At 41.9% G+C, this 15,030-nt stretch overlaps 1 protein-coding gene across 2 annotated transcripts in view; it reads left to right on the top strand.

The window, feature by feature from the left end:
* The first annotated feature begins 446 nt into the window (after positions 1–446).
* Positions 447–15,030, top strand: part of LOC121550178 (rab5 GDP/GTP exchange factor) — a 36,356-nt gene continuing 21,772 nt past the window's right edge. For both annotated transcript variants that reach the window (XM_041862300.1, XM_041862301.1), the window contains exons 1-2: positions 447–531; positions 3,348–3,562. In XM_041862300.1, the coding sequence (XP_041718234.1) occupies positions 3,384–3,562 (179 nt within the window). In that variant the 5' untranslated portion in view covers positions 447–531; positions 3,348–3,383. The remainder of the gene's footprint in view (positions 532–3,347; positions 3,563–15,030) is intronic.

The raw sequence follows: 15,030 nt of genomic DNA on the forward strand, positions 1-15,030 counted from the left end.
CTAATCACCTAAAGGCCTACGGTGTATTGAACTGCAGTGAATGGAGTGGGTAGAGTAGAAAGTGTTGCTGGGCATTTAGACCTTAGTCCCCCATTACATTTCACATTTACATTTTAGTCATTTAGCAGACGCTCTTATCCAGAGCGATTTACAGTTAGTGAGTGCATACATTTTCATATACAGATTCTACAGACCCTAGTGAGTAATCCCAACCCCACTTTTATTTTGGCACCTAGAATAGTTTTCTATCTATAAGACAATATGTATTTTGTGTATTTCATTGGGGGCATTTATTTGACCTTACTTAAATATGAACAAATATGAGTCTTTGTTAATGTTTAGACAATTTTTCATATATCATGAATAAATACAGGTTAATTAGACTTTTCTACTAGTACGTGTGGAGCTTTTATTTTGAAAATTGTCGAAATGCCGTGACCCTGAAGTAATTTTTTTGTGTTGCTGACGAGAAGCTGGTCCCAGCCACACAGCCAGTGGCTACTGAAGAAGGTGTCTCATCCTCTGAAAAAGGTGAGAATTAAGCCTTGTAAAGTTAGTTCTTGAACAGTTAGCTAAGCTATGTTTGCAACAGCCAAAATATAAGTACACATTTGCTAACTTTAGCTTGCTAGCTAGCTAGACATAAAGCTACTCTACTGTTAGCTAGCATGCTAACACGGTAGTTAGGTCAGTTATACATATTTTTAGTTATACATATCTACCGTAGCACTGTAGTTAGTTGCCTAGGCAGCTAACGTTAGCTGTCTATTGTTATCAATGAGTTGTTGGTACGTTGTTTGACAAAATCTAACGCTTTATGCTGAAACCCTATTTATGCTTGTTGTAACCTGTAATGTTACACGCTCTCCTGTCTCCGGCTTATCTTTGTGTATTGTTGGTTGTTGCAGGCTTCATACATGATAACGTTAGCCAAATAACCAGCCAAGCTCCTGCTATGTTATTGTTGATGTAGCTACTAGCTAAGCCAATCAGTCATATATAGGTGAGGTATCCACCTCCTGCTTGAGGGGGGCTAAACCAGGGTTTAACCTATATACTGACAGTCTTGTTTTGAGTGCACATACACACACTCATAGTCCTCAAGATGCAGCCTGCAGGTGAATGGTTTCTTTGTTTTGAAGGACAAGCTGGCCTACCTCAATTTCTTCTGGGGAAATTTCCAGTGACTGGAGTTCAATTACAAAATCAATATTCAGGAGCCACAACTTGATGTACAGAATCTGTAGACAGGCTACACACAAACTGCACATGACACACAGCTTTTAAAGGGCTATTCTATTTGGTTGGTGAAGTACGTTGATGGCATTGCAGTGAGATGATGTATCAATATAGTTTCAGTCACTGCCAGGCAAGCTTTCTGGTGATAACAATAGCAAGTAAACCATCTCAAATGTAGGCTAGGTGCCATTGTCCCAACGGGTCATTCCATGTCATTTCAGCAATCCATGACACCCACCATCTCAGATTGTTCTAAAATCATTTCTGTTGTTAGAAACCGATAAGATTAGCATTCTTGCAACATTATTTTATTGAAATATAATTTGAGCTCAGAGAAATTAAGCTAATTGATTGCATCCATTATTATTTACAGGATTCATATAATATCCAATAAATATAGTACCTAACATCCGATTTGACCAAACTTTTTTCTAACAATGAGTAAGACCTGAGGAATCCAACAAAATGGTCAAAAGCCACCCACGGACCCCCCATGGCAATCCCACCCCAACAACGAGTATACAGTATCAGTTCTCTATGTCTGACAAGTAGTATGGAGCTGTGACTCAGAGTATTGTTTCTTTATCCAATGTAATGTATTTTTTGTGAATTTGGGTCCTTAAAAACACCTGGAACAGCACCATCTAGTGGTCCGAACCTGGTAATATCAGGATGTAGGTTGGAACATAAACCTAACAACTTCAATTACTAATTGCTCAGAACGGGGGAAAAAACCATCACCAAATTCACTGGGCATACATTACATTGGATGAAGAAAGAATACTCAAAGCCGCAGCTCCATACTACTTGTCAAACATAAAGATCTGATGCTATATACTCGTTGTTGGCGTGGGATTGGGGTGGGGTGTTGGGGAGTCCATGGGTGGCTTTTGACAATTTCCTTGGATTCCTCATGTCTAACTCATTGTTAGTAAAATGTTGGTCCAAATCAGATGTTGGGTACTACATTTATTGAATATTATATGAATCCTATAGGCCTAAATTAAAATGGCTTTTTGGGTGCAATCAATTAGCTTAATTTTTCACAGATACAATTATATTTCAACAAAATATTTTTGCATTATGCTAATTGTATCTGTTTCTAACAACATAAACAATTTCGGAACAATCTGAGATGATGGCTGTCAATCCTCTTTCTTGTGCTTTTTGAGGTGGAACAACCTCCACCTAAACCTTGTGTATTTGCAGTGGTAGAGCTAGGCTGATGGCCAACCCTAACCTCTGTTGTAAAAACAATCTGCTACAGAGATGTAGGTTACGCTCAGTGCAGGTTAACATACTTTTAGAATCCCAATGCATTGAGCTTGGGAAGCACCTCCCTGTCTCCTTCCACTATAACTTGTGTAAAGTTGACCACACAGTGAGTCGTGTTGTCCACAGTCTATATGGGTTTGGAAACATTCACATGAACTGTTATCTTCAGGCTGCATTCTCTTTAACCTAGTCCCTATCCTTGTTCCTGACCACACTGTGTCCTCTGGCTCTGAGCTCACACAGCAGTGTCCGCAGCATCACACTGAAATATTGATGCTATAATGTCTGCTTCCTGCTGTGTAGAGATGGGTCCTGTTACCTAAAAGTCACTATTGCTGTATGTGCATATTGTGCATATTATACTGGGCAGCACTGGATATGGTCCCCCTGTAACATGTCACCTTGTTCCTCCATAAGGCATGGGGTTGATTTTTTCCATCCAGGAATGGAGCCTGATTGGAGAGCAGTTCTTAGGTCTGAATGTTCTCAGTGTTTCTGTCCTGGTTTGGCTTGTGTCCTTGCCTCCTTACTGCTGGAACATCAGGGGTTTGTGGGAGGTGATTCATCTTGTCATAATATGTTTAGTTGGATGGGGAAAAGCCCATGGACTGGAATAAGTGCGTAAAAATGCCCAATTCTATCCAAAACTGCATTGACTGATTGCTTGTCAAAGCTGTGGCCATGCAATACTTAGAGAATGTGGTAAATGTGTAAGAGTAAAAAAAAAAAGACCTATACATTTAGGCCTAGCTCAATGTCCCAGATGGTCTCAATGTCTTCCCCAATTTCATTGCTGTGTGAACAACAATAAACATGCCATCTTTCCCCACCAGCCAGCTCTGCTGAGTTCCCTCCAGCTAGGCAGCTAGATGAGTCAGCGGACGGAGCGCCGCGGGATCCACGTGGACCAGTCAGAGCTGCTCTGCAACAAGGGCTGTGGTTACTATGGCAACGCAGCCTGGCAGGGCCTGTGCTCCAAGTGCTGGCGGGAGGAGTATCAGCGGGCCCGGCAGAAGCAGATCCAGGAGGACTGGGCCTTGGCTGAGAAGTAAGGAAGAAACACTCCTAGTCCTGGATCAATGGGTTTCAAACTGGGGGTGGGGCGTGATGATGGAGGGGTCCATAGATGGTTGGTGGGATGACGTAGGATGAAAGGTAGCAGGGTAGATACTTTTACATCACAAAGTTTCATGTGGGATGCCTCACTATGTTGGGGAATATCAAGATTAAACTCCAGGTCACTGGCCAGCAGAGTTAACAGTCAAGCTGGTTTGTCTTATCCACATGGTATTCTACTGTAGCTTGATGCAGGAGTAGATGATATGTGCCTATCATAAATTTCCACCCACTTGGATTTCTTAACATTTTATTGTGTTATAAAATGGGATTAAAATTGATTTTTGTCAACGATCTACACAAAATAATCTATTGTCAAAGTGGAAGAAAAGTTATAAATTATTTAAAAAGATTAACGAAAAATAAAACGAATATACCTTGATTAGATAAGAATTCACCCCCCTGAGTCAATACATGTTAGAAACACCTTTGGCAGCAATTACAGCTTTAAGTCTTTTTAGGTAAGTCTCTAAGAGCTTAGTTTCCACACCTGGATTGTGCAATATTTGCCCATTTTATTATTTTCAAAATTCTTCAAGCTCTGTCAAGGTGTTGGGCATCATGGCTAGACAGCCATTTTCAAGTCTTGCCATAGATTTTCAAGCGGATTTAAGTTAAAACCGAAACTAGGCCACTCAGTAACATTCAATGTTGTCTTGGTAAGCAACTCCAGTGTATATTTGGCCTACTCAAATGTGAATTTGTCTCTCAGTGTCTGTTGGAAAGCAGACTAAACCAGATTTTCCTTTAGGATTTTGCCTGTGCTTTGCTCTATTCTGTTTATTTTTATCCTAAAAAACTCCCTAGTCCTTGCCGATAACAAGCTTACCCATAACATGATGCAGCCACCATCATGCTTGAAAATATGAAGTGGTACTTAGTGATGTGTTGTATTGGATTTGCCCCAAACATAACGCTTTCTATTCAGGACACAAAGGTCAATTCTAAAAATATAATTCCACTTTGACATAATGGGGTATTGTGTGTGTAGGCCAGTGACACAAAACCTCTATTTAATCCATTTTAAGTTCAGGCTGTAACAACAATATGTGGTAAAAGTCAAGGGGTGTGAATACTTTCTGAAAGCACTGTATAGGCTAAACGCCAGTCATGTTTGATAAATATAATGAAGGATAATTAACATTCATGTCTAAAGGCTTGATTCTGTTGACATACTCGAGGCACAGTTTGTTCGGATCAAATGGTCACAAGACCGGAGAGTGAAGGACAGTGCTTGCTGCACACTGCACATCACCCACCTTGAATCTGAGTGGTGGTGGTCAGGATTTTGAAACTATTTAACCATAAATTGAATTGTTTAAAACCTAGACGTTTTATGTCATTTTATGAAGCATGTCTTACCTTGTTTCAAAGTAGCCTAGCCAAAATACAACCATAGAAATGTTGAGGGAATTATTTTTTAAACACTCAATATGCCATTGAAACCAGCGTTTTTCTCATGTTCTATTGGTTTTCAAATCAATTATTTTATTGTCCAGCAGCCAAAGGCATTATCCTAGCCATATTAGAGACCCATGATAGTTTCTTTTTTGTGACCAACTTTTTATTATTTATTTTCTTAATTTTTTCTTGTGAGGGGTTCAGATCACAGACAGGCAATACTATTCAAATAATACATATATAAAGAATAAAAAACAGTACAAAACTAAATAAAAAGCATTATTTGTCCTGTCTGTCCCATCTCCCCTCTCCTTCCCCCCTTCTCAGTAGGTGCGACCCATTCCTATTCCCCCCTTCCTCACTCCCTCCCTCCCCCCACGGGCTCATGTTGTGGAAATATCTATGCATAAAACAAAACATCATGGGTAACTCATCTTATGTTTGTAAAATTGTTTGTGGGACCAAGGCACACATGAATAGAATCATCCTGCATACATCAATATTCGATACAGATATTCAAAGTACAATTGATCAATTCAAATATGATTACATTACATTAACTCATAATAAGCTTTTGACCTTTTCGACTGCTCTATTTAATGTATCTAGTGTTGTTTCTTTGGCGCTGTTCACACGAGCTAAGGAGAGCTCTAGTGAAAGAATGTCAAGGACGTTTTGTAGCCATTGAGTTATGCTGAGCTTATGTGGAGGCTTCCATCTGGTCACTAACATCCTTTTTGCCGCAGTCAGTCCAGACAACCATACTCGTTTGTGTGGTACTGTGAGAGATAGTGAAGAGTCATCGTTCAACAATAATATATTGGGGAGATAGGGAATGGGAACACCAACTATGCTCGATAGAGATCTGGCAACCGGTGACCAAAAGGTCTTCACACTGGGGCAGTCCCACATCATATGAATAATAATCTATTGTCAAAGTGGAAGAAAATTTATAAATTATTTAAAAAGATTAACGAAAAATAAAATGAATATACCTTGATTAGATAAGAATTCACCCCCCTGAGTCAATACATGTTAGAAACACCTTTGGCAGCAATTACAGCTTTAAGTCTTTTTAGGTAAGTCTCTAAGAGCTTAGTTTCCACACCTGGATTGTGCAATATAGTGCATTCGGAAAGTATTCAGACCCCTTGACTTTTCCAACATTTTGTTACGTTACAGCCTTATTCTAAAATGGATTAAATTGTTTTTTCCCTCATCAATCTACACACAATACCCCATAATGACAAAGCAGAAACAGGTTTTTAGAAATGGTTGCAAAAGTATTAAAATATATATATATATAAATATCACATTTACGTAAGTATTCAGACCTTTTACTCAGTACTTTGTTGAAGCACCTTTAGCAGCGATTACAGCCTCGAGTCTTCTTGGATATGACGCTACGAGCTTGGCACACATGTATTTGGGGAGTTTCTCCCATTCTTATCTGCAGATCCTCTTAAGCTCTGTCAGGTTGGATGGAGAGCGTTGCTGCCCAGCTATTTTCAGGTCTCTCTAGAGATGTTAGATTGGGTTCAGGCTGGGCCACTCAAGGACATTGAGACTTGTCCCGAAGCCACTCTTGCGTTGTCTTGGCTGTGTGTTTAGGGTCGTTGTCCTGTTGGAAGGTGAACCTTCGCCCCAATCTGAGGTACTGAGTGCTCTGGAGCAGGTTTTCATCAAGGATCTCTTTGTACTTTGCGCCGTTCATCTTTCCCTCGATCCTGACTAGTCTCCCAGTCCCTGCCACTGAAAAACATCCCCACAGCATGATGCTGCCACCACCATGCCTCACCGTAGGGATGGTGCCAGGTTTCCTCCAGACGTGACACTTGGCATTCAGGCCAAAGAGTTCAATCTTGGTTTCATCAGACCAGAGAATCTTGTTTCTCATGGTCTGAGAATCCTTTAGGTGCCTTTTGGCAAACTCCAAGTGGGCTGTCATGTGCCTTTTACTGAGGAATGGCTTCCGTTGGGCCACTCTACCATAAAGGCCTGATTGGTGGAGTGCTGCAGAGATGGTTGTCCTTCTGGAAGGTTCTACCATCTCCACAGAGGAACTCTGGAGCTCTGTCAGAGTGACCATTGGGTTCTTGGTCACCTCCCTGACCAAGGCCCTTCTCCCCCAATTGCTCAGTTTGGCCGGGCGGCCAGCTCTAGGAAGAGTCTTGGTGGATCCAAACATCTTCCATTTAAGAATTATGGAGGCCACTGTGTTCTTGGGGACCTTCAATGCTGCAGAAATGTTTTGGTACCCTTCCCCAGATCTGTGCCTCGACACAATCCTGTCTCGGAGCTCTACGGACAATTCCTTCGACCTCATGGCTTGGTTTTTGCTCTGACATGCACTGTCAACTGTGGGACCTTATATAGACAGGTGTGTGCCTTTCCAAATCATGTCCAATCAATTGAATTTACCACAGATGGACTCCAATCAAGTTGTAGAAACATCTCAAGGATGATCAGTGGAAACCGGTTGCTCCTGAGCTCAATTTCGAGTCTCATAGCAAAGTTTCGGAATACTTATGTAAATAAGGTATTTCTGTTTTTTATTTGTAATAAATTAGCACACATTTCTAAAAACCTGTTTTCGCTTTGTCATTATGGGGTATTTTGTATAGATTGAGGAAAATGTTTTATTTAATCAATTTTAGAAAAGGCTGTAACGTAACAAAATGTGGAAAACATCAAGGGGTCTGAATACTTTCTGAATGCACTGTATGTTCCAATATTTACTAGAGAACACAACAGACAATTTGGAATAGGAGCAAGTTTTAAATTGGCAGCGGTTCTGTGGAGTCAAATAAAATATGTCAATTTGTAGTGTATTAGATGATGATTCAAATTTCGGGAAGACTTTGGAATATTCATTATGTCAGAAAGTTTATGAATACCATGCTCAGACCATTGTTTAAAAATTGTAGGTTTCCCTCCCAAAGGTAAGGAGTTATTTCTAAATATTGGTGTTTGGGTTGCCAGGTCTGTATTGAGTGGGCAATGATTGGTCCAAACTGAGTTCGACAAAACTTAGGAGATAAAGAAGAGAATAGTACATCTTTCAATGTAAATGGTGACATATTTTCCTCTATTTCCAACCAAGGAAGACCTTTATCTTGATCAAACAATTTCTTAAGTGGGCAGAGCACTAGAGACAAAGGATATAACTTGAAGTTAGGTAAACCTAGACCCCCAAAACCTTTGGGTTGCTGGAGTGTAGTCATTTTAATTCTGGGATGTTTCCCTTTCCAGTATGGAAAATGTATGCACTCACTAACAGTAAGTCGCTCTGGATAAGAGCGTCTGCTAAATGACTAAAAAATTATATAAATATAAAATTCAAGACTGAACTTTGAATCTTTTCCCAGTACCCTAATGGCGTGGGCAAAGGAAGCATGCTAACAAAGAAATTGAGTCTAGGCAAGAAATACATTCTGACTATCAAAATTCGACTTGATAAAGTTAATGTTAGATTAAACCATCTGTCGAGGTCTACTGTAATTGCAGTTGTGACTTGTTTGTAGTTCTTCTAAACAATTTTATCTAGAGAGGGAAACATTTCAATGCCCAGGTATTTAAAATGGGTCATAATTGGTATCTTCAATTCTATATTGAGAGTGAACATTGCTTTGTTAAGTGGGAGCAGAGATGATTTAGTGAGGTTAATCTTATAACTTGATATACAGCTGAATTGTCTGAATACACTTAATACATTAGGAAGGGATTGGGGTACATTGTCAAGGTAAAATAATATGTCATCTGTGTATAATGAGATTTGGTGGACCGTGTCCTTAACTGATATTTGCCCTAAATCTTGGGATTTATGTTTTTTTTTTAGCTAAAGGCTCCAATGATAGGGCAAATAGGAGGATGGACGCTGGTCAGCCTTGACGAGTTCCCCGTTTGATGGGGAACTGTGAGAAGCATTTATTACCTGTCAAGACCATCGCAGAGGGGTTACTATACAGTATTTTTAACATAGTTCTAAACATTTAGCCAAATCCCATACGTTCCATAGTATACCAGAGGTAGGACCATTCGATACGGTCAAAGGCCTTCTCCGCATCAACTGACAGGACTGCACAGGGGGACGGTATATCAAATCAAATTGTATTTGTCACATACACATGTTTAGCAGATGTTATTGCGGGTGTAGTGAAATGCTTGTGCTTCTAGCTCCGACAGTGCAGTAATATCTAACAAGTAATATCTAACAATTTCACAACATATACCCTATACACACAAATCTAGTAAGGAATGGAATTTAAGAATATATACATATACGGATAAGCAATGACAGAGCAGCATGGACTAAGATACAGTAGAATATTATAGAATAGAATACCGTATATACATATGAGATGAGAAGTGCAAGATATGTAAACATTATTAAAGTGACTAGTGTTCCATTTCTTAAAGTGGCCAGTGATTTCAATAGGCAGCAGCAGCCTCTAATGTGCTAGTGATGGCTATTTAACAGTCTGATGGCCTTGCGATAGAAGCTGTTTTTCATTCTCTCGGTCCCAGCTTTGATGCACCTGTACTGATCTCGCCTTCTGGATGATAGTGGGGTGAACAGGCAGTGGCTCGGGTGGTTGATGTCCTTGATGATCTTTTTGGCCTTCCTGTGACATTGGGTGCTGTAGGTGTCTTGGAGGGCGGGTAGTTTGCCCCCGGTAATGCGTTCGGCAGACCGCACCACCCTCTGGAGAGCCCTGCGGTTGCGGGCGGTGCAGTTGCCGTACCAGGCGGTGATACAGCCCGACAGGATGCTCTCAATTGTGCTTCTGTAAAAGTTTGTGAGGGTTTTAGGTGCCAAGCCAAATTTCTTCAGCCTCCTGAGGTTGAAGAGGCTCTGTTGCGCCTTCTTCACCACACTGTCTTCGTGGGTGGACCATTTCAGTTTGTCAGTGATGTGTAGGCCAAGGAACTTGAAGATTTCCACCTTCTCCACTGCGGTCCCGTCGATGTGGACAGGGGGGTGCACCCTCTGCTGTTTCCTGAAGTCCACGATCATCTCCTTTGTTTTGTTGACGTTGAGTGAGAGGTTATTTTCCTGGCACCACACTCCCACAGCCCTCACCTCCTCCCTGTAGGTGGTCTCGTCATTGTTGGTAATCAAGCCTACTACTGTTGTGTCGTCTGCAAACTTGATGATTGAGTTGGAGGCGTGCTTGGCCACGCAGTCATGGGTGAACAGGGAGTACAGGAGGGGGCTGAGCATGCACCCTTGTGGGGCCCCAGTGTTGAGGATCAGCGAAGTGGAGATGTTGTTTCCTACCTTCACCACCTGGGGGCGGCCCGTCAGGAAGTCCAGGACCCAGTTGCACAGGGCGGGGTTCAGACCCAGGGCCTCGTGCTTAATGATGAGCTTGGAGGGTACTATGGTGTTGAATGCTGAGCTATAGTCAATGAACAGCATTCTTACATAGGTATTCCTCTTGTCCAGATGGGATAGGGCAGTGTGATGGCGATTGCATCGTCTGTGGATCTATTGGGGCGGTAAGCAAATTGAAGTGGGTCTAGGGTGACAGGTAAGGTAGAGGTGATATGATCCTTGACTAGTCTCTCAAAGCACTTCATGATGACAGAGGTGAGCGCTACGGGGCGTTAGTCATTTAGTTGAGTTACCTTTGCTTTCTTGGGTACAGGAACAATGGTGGCCATCTTGAAGCATGTGGGAACAGCAGACTGGGAAAGGGAGAGATTGAATATGTCCGTAAACACACCAGCCAGCTTGTCTGCGCATGCTCTGAGGACGCGGCTAGGGATGCCGTCTGGGCCGGCAGCCTTGCGGGGGTTAACATGCTTAAACGTCTTACTCACGTCGGCCACGGAGAAGGAGAGGCTACAGGCCTTGGTAGTGGGCCTCGTCGGTGGCACTGTGTTATCCTCAAAGCGGGCGAAGAAGGTGTTTAGCTTGTCTGGAAGCGAGACGTCGGTGTCGGCGACGTGGCTGGTTTTCCTTTTGTAGTCTGTGATTATTAGGTGTAATGTGTATTATATGTAGCAGACGTCTCAGATTGTCTGACGCCAGTCTGTTTGATGAAACCTGTTTGAGTAGGTTGAACTAGTTCTGGTAAAATGGTTTCAAGACGTTTGGCTAGAACCTTGGCGTACAATTTCATGTCACTGTTAATGAGGGAGAGAGGCCTATGACTTGAACAGAGAGTTGTCTTTACCTTTTTTATGTAACAGAGAGATAATTGCATTTGTCATGACTTGACTTTAACATTAATCTGAAGACTGTTATTTCTCGAATTAACTAACTATGTTTAATTGTTACCCAATTAAATGAATCATGTAACAATTAACTCATTAGGATCTGGGGCACCACGAGAGCGGTTCTTTTAAAGAGTTACCATCTCCTGGATTAAACTCTAAAAGGTCTTTACCTATCGCATCTATAAACAGTCAACTTATTAATCATAACCTCGTATCATATCATTCTGAACAGTCGTAACCTCCTTGCATCTGCAAAAACCCGAGCCTTACTTATGATTCAGTACTACACAAATTGGTTTAATTATTTATTTACTAGCTAATTAAATGGGAACACAGGATAAACACACACACTCTGCACTGGTTATTGACTAGAGAATGAATACGTTGAAAACAGGATGCTAGTTAAAGAAGAGAGGGAGAGAGAGGGACAGACACTTAACATTGCCACATTCAGAAACTACTCTCACCTACAGTAACCATATACTTTGCACACGAACCGCCACCCGCTTTGAGCAAGAAATCATGAATGTATTTACTAGAAATGCTTGGGTTCGCCAGGGATCTCTCGGTGAACGGGGCAGCCTTGGAAAGGGGGTTGGGCCCTTTCGCAGCACGCTTGTAAGGCTCTGATTGTCTGAAATGGTTCCATCAACTCAATTTTGTGACCACAGGCCTGGATCTTCTCCCTTGATTTACAACAGGACGTGAGTTGTTAATCCCCACTAGTTCTTTCCTTCCTCCTCTATGGGTGAGAGGGGGTCTGATTGAATTTATTAATTGCAAACCTGATCTGACCTATTTGGATTCTCTTTGTCAGTTATGACACAGTATTAACATCTCTATTGAAAAAGCCTATTTGAATAGATGTTTGTAACATCTCTAATAATATCGGACCAAGTTCAGACCAAATGGTTAAATAAAATTCCGGTGGGATGCCATCCCATCCAGGGGATTTACCTCGGTTCATATCTTTCAATGCATCGTGCAGTTCATTGAGTGTTATAGGTGCATCAAGAGAGTGTGCATCATCGGAGGAGAGTTGCGGTAGATTCAAGCCCTCAAAAAAGGGTCTCATGCTGTCTGAGGTATTTTGTACTTCAGAACTGTATTATTTTTCATAGACATTTAAAAATTTTAAATTTAATTGATGGTGAATCATGCAAGAGAACACCATCGTCAGACTGAATGGAAACAATGTCAGCAAGACTATAATTATTGCGTAATTTACTAACTAAGAGGAAGCTAGGTCTATTACGGTCCAGATAATCAGTTTGTCTGACTCTATGAATTTGAAATTCTGCTCTTAATCTGAGTAAGGAATTTAACTCAGATTTGATGATGAATCATTTTCTCTCCATCTCGGTGGAGAAACTGTTCTGCTGTTGACGAGTAAGTAAGGATAACGTGGACTCCAGTTCGTACATTTTTTTAGTTGAGACTTGTTCAAACCAGAAGCAAATGCTATTGTATTGTTTCTAATGAACCCTTTAATGGCATCCCGCAGGAATCGATTGTCATTCACAGACTCTTTGTTGAGGAGGTAAATCAGACCTGAATTGATTACAGAATTATACGTTTTTTAAGAGACTGAAATTAAATCTCTACCTTGTGGCATGATTTGAAGCATTGGTTATAGTTAATTTGCATAGATTTGCATTATGATCAGACAGACATACACTACATGACCAAAAATATGTGGACACCTGCTTGTCGAACATCTCATTCAAAAATCATGGGCATTAATATGGAGTTGGTCCCCCCTTTGCTACTATAACAGCCTCCACTCTTCTGGGAAGGCTTTCCACAAGATGTTGGAACATTGCTGCGGGGACTTGCTTCCATTCAGTATGCTGTAGGGTTAAGATTTCCCTTCACTGGAATTAAGGGGCCTGAACCATGAAAAACAGCCCCAGACCATTATTCCTCCTCCACCAAACTTTAAGGTTAGCACTATGCATTCGGGCAGGTAGCGTTCTCCTGGCATCCGCCAAACCCAGATTTGTCCGTCGGACTGCCAGATGGTGAAGCGTGATTCATCACTCCAGAGAACGCGTTTCCACTGCTCCGGAGTCTAATGGCGGCGAGCTTCACACCACTCCAGCCGACGCTTGGCATTACGCATGGTGATCTTAGGCTTGTGTGCAGCTGCTCGGCCATGGAAACCCATTTCATGAAGCTCCCGACAAATAGTTATTGTGCTGACATTGCTTCCAGAGGCAGTTTGGAACTCGGTGAGTGTTGCAACCGAGGACAGATGATTTTTATGCGCTTCAGCACTCGGCGGTCCCATTCTGTGAGTTTGTGTGGCCTACCACTTCGTGGCTGAGCCGTTGTTGCTCCTATATTAATGTCTGATTTGTTGTTAACTATCTACCAATCACTACCCTTCTTTGAGGCTTTCAAAAAGCTCCCTGGTCTTTGTAGTTACAGTGGGGCAAAAAAGTATTTAGTCAGCCACCAATTGTGCAAGTTCTCCCACTTAAAAAGATGAGAGAGGCCTGTAATTTTCATCATAGGTACACGTCAACTATGACAGACAAATTGAGAAAAAAAATCCAGAAAATCCCATTGTAGGAATTTTTAATGAATTTATTTGCAAATTATGGTGGAAAATAAGTATTTGGTCACCTACAAACAAGCAAGATTTCTGGCTCTCACAGACCTGTAACTTCTTCTTTAAGAGGCTCCTCTGTCCTCCACTCGTTACCTGTATTAATGGCACCTGTTTGAACTTGTTATCAGTATAAAAGACACCTGTCCACAACCTCAAACAGTCACACTCCAAACTTCACAATGGCCAAGACCAAAGAGCTGTCAAAGGACACCAAAAACAAAATTGTAGACCTGCACCAGGCTGGGAAGACTGAATCTGCAACAGGTAAGCAGCTTGGTTTGAAGAAATCAACTGTGGGAGCAATTATTAGGAAATGGAAGACATACAAGACCACTGATAATCTCCCCTCGATCTGGGGCTCCATGCAAGATCTCACCCCGTGGGGTCAAAAAGATCACAAGAACGGTGAGTAAAAATCCCAGAACCACACGGGGGGGACCTAGTGAATGACCTGCTGAGAACTGGGACCAAAGTAACAAAGCCAACCATCAGTAACACACTACACCGCCAGGGACTCAAATCCTGCAGTGCGAGACGTGTCCCCCTGCTTAAGCCAGTACATGTCCAGGCCCGTCTGAAGTGCATTTGGATGATCCAGAAGAGGATTGGGGAGAATGTCATATGGTCAGATGAAACCAAAATATAACTTTTTGGTAAAAACTCAACTTGTCATGTTTGGAGGACAAAGAATGCTGAGTTGCATCCAAAGAACACCATACCTACTGTGAAGCATGGGGTTGGAAACATCATGCGTTGGGGCTGTTTTTCTGCAAAGGGACCAGGACGACTGATCCGTGTAAAGGAAAGAATGAATGGGGCCATGTATCGTGAGATTTTGAGTGAAACCCTCCTTCCATCAGCAAGGGCATTGAAGATGAAACGTGGCTGGGTCTTTCAGCATGACAATGATCCCAAACACACCGCCCGGGCAACGAAGGAGTGGCTTCGTAAGAAGCATTTCAAGGTCCTGGAGTGGCCTAGCCAGTCTCCAGATCTCAACCCCATAGAAAATATTTGGAGGGAGTTGAAAGTCTGTGTTGCCCAGCGACAGCCCCAAAACATCACTGCTCTAGAGGAGATCTGCATGGAGGAATGGGCCAAAATACCAGCAACAGTGTGTGAAAACCTTGTGAAGACTTACAGAAAACGTTTGACCTGTG

Source organism: Coregonus clupeaformis, chromosome 35 (assembly GCF_020615455.1).
Source record: "Coregonus clupeaformis isolate EN_2021a chromosome 35, ASM2061545v1, whole genome shotgun sequence".
Classification (NCBI taxonomy): Eukaryota; Metazoa; Chordata; class Actinopteri; order Salmoniformes; family Salmonidae; genus Coregonus; species Coregonus clupeaformis.